At 38.5% G+C, this 6,665-nt stretch overlaps 1 protein-coding gene across 1 annotated transcript; it reads left to right on the top strand.

The window, feature by feature from the left end:
• Window positions 1–346: 346 nt before the first annotated feature.
• LOTGIDRAFT_163265 (hypothetical protein) lies at window positions 347–2,012 on the top strand (the record flags this gene model as incomplete). Its single annotated transcript, XM_009059326.1, has 2 exons — window positions 347–914; window positions 1,360–2,012. 2 exons carry the CDS (start codon window positions 347–349, stop codon window positions 2,010–2,012), a joined length of 1,221 nt encoding a protein of 406 aa, XP_009057574.1.
• Window positions 2,013–6,665: the final 4,653 nt, after the last annotated feature.

Genomic DNA, 6,665 nt, shown 5'->3' with positions numbered 1-6,665 from the left:
AATGTAGAAGGGAGATAACTCTTTTTTTTGGAAAATTTCTACTCAAATTTTAAACATTAAAAATGGCAAATAAAATACTAGATCCAATCTTTAGATTATAAGATCCGATTCGTTATTCATTTAACAAGAAAAAAGAGGATTATATTATCATCTCACCGACTGTTGGTTCTAAATCCCAATTGAATGATGGTGGTAGAATTACCTTCGAAATAAATTCATGATCGAATTGGTTGCTTCTATCAGATGCTTATTTCAGATGCGATTTCAAAATTAAAGATGGAACTCAGAATCAAGTTCCACAAACTAATACAACGTTAGAAAACAATTTCTTTCCATCTTTAGCGAGATGGTTTTGGAAGCTGGTTCAAATCCGATAGAAACAATCAAACACCCTGAGGAATTCGACACAATGTTGAAAACAGTTTTATATCCTAAAGATTTCGATTCAGTCTCGGGTTGGATACCCGATGTTGGCGATGGAAGTGTTTTAAAAGAACCGGTAAGAAATGTTGCAAATGATGCTGATTTAGATAGAGTGAGAGTTGTTGCTCGAAACACAATAGAAAGAGTATCACGAGCAGCTAATCAGGGATTTGAAAAACGAGTACTTCAGTATAATAATATTGTTGAGAATAATAGTTGGGGTAATTACGTAAATTGGAAATTATATCGTTTATTCGGTCTGTTGGAACACAGAAAGGTTTCCATAGGGTTACCATATAAAATTCATCTACAAAGAGAAATCAACGACGATAAGATATTGTTTGGAGAGAATGGTTCGGATGCAAAATTAGAAATAACGAATCTCCAACTTTTCATACCCGTAATAACACCATCAATTGAAGTAGAAACGAGAATATTCAACTCGTTAACTAAAGATATTGAAATAGCTTTTCTTCATCGTAATACGGTAGGTAGCATGACTTTAACTGGACAATCCCCACGTGGCCAATCACTAACACTATTAAACTAGCAAGATATTTAATGGTTGGTTTCAAGAACTTAGGAGATTCTCCAACGAATAACAATAATGTCTTTAGAGTGGCAATGAACCAAACTCAAAATCCTTTAATCCATAAAGTTCAAGTAAGATTAAACAACGATAATTATCCTAACCAACCTTAAACAATTAATCCAACCACAAAGGATTATAATGAATTGTATAGAAACTATAAAAATATGTGTGAATTATTTGGAAATCTACCTCAGTTTGAATATGTAGATTTTGCACTCAATCATCCAATCTTCTGTTTTGATCTATCAGCTCACCAAGAAGATCTTTTCAAAACAGGAGTGAACATAATATTCATATTGAAAAAACACAAGGAGATGTAACAGGTTATTGTTTATTATTGGAAGAAGCAAAACATTTAATTAAAATAGCAGATAGAAGAATGATAAGAATTATACAGAAAAATACACTCTTAAAAATGAAAGTAGAAACTTTAGTTATGAAAATGATAGAAGCTATTGAAACAGCTTCACCAACTGTAATAACTTTCAACGGTAAAAAAATCAGCATAACTAAAAAACTTATTGATAAATACAAATATTGTAAAGTCAGAGACGATATAGATTTAGAAAGAATTGATACAAATGTAAAAAAAGGTGGATTTTTACCTTTCCTTTTACCTTTAATATTTGGTGGTATTGCGGCGGCGGGTGCAGCTACTGGAGGAATATCTGCCGCAGTCAAAGCTGCCAACGCAAAGAAAGCAGCTGATGCTAAAGCCGCTGAAGAACGCAGACATAATTTAATAATGGAAAAGGAAGCCAAAGGTTCAGGAGTGGGAGAAATGATAGGCACAATAAAAGAATTTGGAAAAAGATTTCGGGAAGAAAGCAAGAAAACTGTTAAACAAGGATTAAATAAATTAGTAGATAGTATTGACACGGGAGAAGTCAAAGTCAAACATAAGGGTAATGGAATATTTAAAAAAAATATACACACTGGAGAAGGAATATATCTTTCAAAGTATAAAAGAGAAATAGTGATTTTTGGAACAAATTGAAACTAGAGCCACTCGTGGCACAGTGTGGGACTTTGCAAATGTAGCAAAATGCAAAAGACCCTGAAAAAATCAACCTTCGACGATAGGTAGATCAAGCGCAAGAACAGTCTAAAGTTGAGAAATTTTCAGTTTTTAGAAGATTCAGAAGTAGACGTCAGACCTCACAAATGAAAGTATCAGCAGATAGCCAAGGTCAATGACCTTTGATCTTGTAAAGGAGAAGTTCTAAAAAGACACAAATATGGTAAAAAAAAACTTAAATTTCAATTTTGCTTTAAAAAAGCAATTGTTCTATATCTATGTAAAGTGCATGAGAAGCACATTAGGAAACCGAAAAAATTAACCCTCTAGGTTAATTATGTCACGTGCTACAGCAGTCCAAAGTTGCGAATTTGGCTTTTTACGGATAGCTATAAAACCGGAAGTACATGTCGGAGGTTAAAGGTCAAAGTATCAAATGATAACCAAGGTCAATGACCTTTGACCCTATGAAGGTCAAGGTCATCAAAGGTCAAGGTCACATGGTGTTGGTGTTTCAAGTTGGAAAAAAATGTAACCAGAAGTTGCAAAAAAGGAAAAGCGAAATTCAAAATTCGGCTCCCAATATTTTTTGCGCAATCGATTTTGGAATACATACACATCAAATTTGAGTATATCAACATTTACCCTGAGGCCCTATTTTGAGTTTTACAAAAGTTTGTTTTTTTCAATATGGCGGCCTAAGTATCACTTTCGGTCTGGATTTTATTTTAAAATCGGCCATACAATTTTATTTGCTAAAGATCAGCTAAATTTTGTTGACCTACATAAATTACACCGGAAGTTATTCAACCGGAAGTAGATTTGAAGTTCAGTCGCTTTCCTGTGGAAATGACATACAAAATTTGACTGTATCATATTAGTAACATTAGTGAAGTCTCTTTGCATTTAAAATTTCAGATCAATCGATGCAAAAGCAAAAAAGTTGCAAAAAAATCGAAAAATTTGATCGAAAAAAGTGAGCGACGAATTTTCAAATCTCGTAATTTTTCAAGTGCTATCAGGTCAGAAATTACAGGTAGATTGTAAAAATGAAAACCCGAAGAAAATCGATGCAAAAATACGCCCTCTAGAGCCGATTTTCGACTTTTTGCACATGTTGAACTGTGGCACTTCCGGTTTTGCAAAAATGTTCCAATATATATTTAAGGAACACGTTGCCACTACAGAAGGTCTAGAGTAGTTGAATGGTTGCTGCAACTACTGCAGTCTAGGCTCAGGAAGGTGTGTAAATTTCGAAAAAAAAAGAATGGACATTTCGATAACAAACGGAAGCGGAAGCAAAGTCCCACAATAATAAAAAATGGGCAAAAAATTTAATCGTTCAGAAATATTTCCTAATAACCCAATGCTCATGTGTATATGTGGTAGTTCCGGTTCTGGGAAAACTCATCTCACTTTTAACATGTTGACACCACCAAACCTTTTAGATTTCGATTCTTTGTACACCAACAACAGCAATCGTATTATCAATTTCTCAAAGCTTTAAAATATCTACCAAAGAAAGATGTTCAAGACCTATTTCAATATCACGAAGAAAACGAAAAAGAAGTGGAAATAAAAGATATCTTAGATAACTACATCGAAGGAAAGAATCCAACGGATATAATAGTTTTTCTTATGAAAAATGTTAATGATCTAGACTTGTCTAATATTGATAGCAAACGAAAGAACTTAATATTGTTTTACGATTGTGTAGCGCAAAGAAATCAAGCTGTTCAACAAGAATTCTTCACGAAGGGAAGACATCACAACTGTCACTGCATATACCAATCTCATCTTTTTACGGGATGGATTCTATGTTCATTAGAAAAAATGCAAAATGTTTTTCATTATTTGAATTAAACGATAAAGATTCATCTCAAATCATTCAGTCGATAAATCACGGAATGGACAGAGATGCATTTAAAAAGGCTTGTAAAGCTCAATGGAAAAACCCAGATGATCATGGATATAAACTAGTGTCCAAAAGAAACGATACCACCTGTTTGCAACGACATAAAAGAAAAACTGAACAATGCAGAAGTTTAGGATTGGTGTTATGCTTTTGAGAAATCCTTTCACAACATCTGTACAAAAATTTCATTTCAATAAAATCTGTACAACCAATATGACAATCCTTTAAAGATGGGTGGGGTCGAAAAAAGAACATTTCGTTAGAGCACTGATCACAGACACATCGGGAAATGTCACACCACACGTCACAAAGTCCAGTCAGTAGCGGGTAAGTCCACCGTGAGCATCAATACACGCCTACGGACTGATGCCGTCAAACGTATGATGACGTTGGGAGTGATGCGTTGCCATTCCTCGAGGAGATATCGTTCCAAGTCCTGGACGTTGACTGGAGGCACACGGCGACGTCGGATTTACCGATCGAGGTGGTCCCATAAGTGCTCGATGGGATTCATGTCCGGTGAACATGCAGGCCATGGCAAAACCTGTACGTTGGCGTTGGCAAGGAAGTTCTGTGTCAATCTTGCTGTGTGTGGCCTTGCATTGTCATGTAGGAAAAGGAGTCCACGAGGCTGTTGCTGAATAAAGGGCACCACAACAGGCCGTAGGATGTCATCAATATAACGCTGTGCATTCAGGTTTCCACGAATTACGACAAGCCTCGTTTTGACGTCACCACATATGCCACCCTAAACCATTAACCCTCCACCTCCAAACGGCCGGACCCGTTGGATACAGTTAGGCGCCAAACATTCACCAAATCGTCGGTATACAAGCTGCCGTCCATCGTTTTTGAAGATGAGGAATCTGCTCTCATCAGAGAACATAACACGTGCCCAGTCCCGCCGTTGTCAACGTCGAACTCGCCTGGCCCAGATCAGTCTGTTGTTCCGGTGTCGAGGCGTCAGGAGCGGTCCGCGGTAGGGATGACGTGGCCGGATACCATACTGCCGTAGTCTCCTGTAGATTGTCTGTCGACTGATCCTGTGTCCCAGTGCTGTAGCCGCCGTGGACGTCGCTGTTACGGTGCGATTCCTCAGGTGTAATACCCGAATGTAACGATTTCACGGGGCGTGGTTACTCGTGGTCTTCCACTCCTGGGCCTGTCTGACGTCTGACCTGTCTGACGTAACCGCTGCATCAACCTGGTGATAGTGATGCGTGCGCAGCCCAACCTTCTGGCGACGTCGACGTGTGTCGCTCCTTGTTGGACCATTCCAACGGCTCTCTCTCTCTCGATGGCTGTCAAACGTGGCATATCTAGTGTTCTTTTTGTTGCTGTGATATCAACGTGTCTGATCAGCCGTTTTATACAGTTTTATGCATGTGCAGAACATGCTAGAGAGGGAAATGTCACTTTCATGAAATTTACGTTTTTTCCCGGAAGTGATCACGTGTTCCCGGTATTTTTATCGACTATGCTGTGTTTGGGATGTGCAATACGAATTGGCATGTTTTCATATTAGACAATTCACTTAGTAAAAAACAATTTTGAAAATAAGTTGGTATCGTTTCTTTTGGACACTAGTTTATATTGGTTAATACTAGAAAACCTGCGGGTGGAAGAGTTATGACAGACATTTGTTAAATTTTATTTTTTTAAAATGGATAATTGGAATAATATTTTAAAAAGAAATAAAGAATATATCAAAGCTAAGAATAGAATAAAGACCCAAGTTGAAAATAACAGATTACAACAACTCGGATTAACGGAAAATCTACAAACTCTATTTCAACCCATATTAAAATCTCAAGAGGATATTAAAAAGAGACTCATCCCTCCTATAGAACCCACACCTTCTATAGAACCCCTACCTCCTATAGAACCTCATTATTATGATGGGTTATTGTTTAATGAATATAGAATAAAATTTGATAAATTTTACCCTTTATTCAAAATCGATAAAAAAGACTTTAAAGATGGGTGGGGTCGAAAAAAGAACATTTCGTTAGAGCACTGATCACAGACACATCGGGAAATGTCACACCACACGTCACAAAGTCCAGTCAGTAGCGGGTAAGTCCACCGTGAGCATCAATACACGCCTACGGACTGATGCCGTCAAACGTATGATGACGTTGGGAGTGATGCGTTGCCATTCCTCGAGGAGATATCCTGGACGTTGACTGGAGGCACACGGCGACGTCGGATTTGCCGATCGAGGTGGTCCCATAAGTTCTCGATGGGATTCATGTCCGGTGAACATGCGGGCCATGGCAAAACCTGTACGTTGGCGTTGGCAAGGAAGTTCTGTGTCAATCTTGCTGTGTGTGGCCTTGCATTGTCATGTTGGAAAAGGAGTCCACGAGGCTGTTGCTGAATAAAGGGCACCACAACAGGCCGTAGGATGTCATCAATATAACGCTGTGCATTCAGGTTTCCACGAATTACGACAAGCCTCGTTTTGACGTCACCACATATGCCACCCTAAACCATTAACCCTCCACCTCCAAACGGCCGGACCTGTTGGATACAGTTAGGCGCCAAACGTTCACCAAATCGTCGGTATACAAGCTGCCGTCCATCGTTTTTGAAGATGAGGAATCTGCTCTCATCAGAGAACATAACACGTGCCCAGTCCCGCCGTTGCCAACGTCGAACTCGCCTGGCCCAGATCAGTCTGTTGTTCCGGTGTCGAGGCGTCAGGAGCGGTCCGC

The sequence above is a fragment of the Lottia gigantea genome, assembly GCF_000327385.1.
Source record: "Lottia gigantea unplaced genomic scaffold LOTGIsca_38, whole genome shotgun sequence".
Classification (NCBI taxonomy): Eukaryota; Metazoa; Mollusca; class Gastropoda; family Lottiidae; genus Lottia; species Lottia gigantea.
This window is presented reverse-complemented; position numbering and strand designations above follow the sequence as displayed.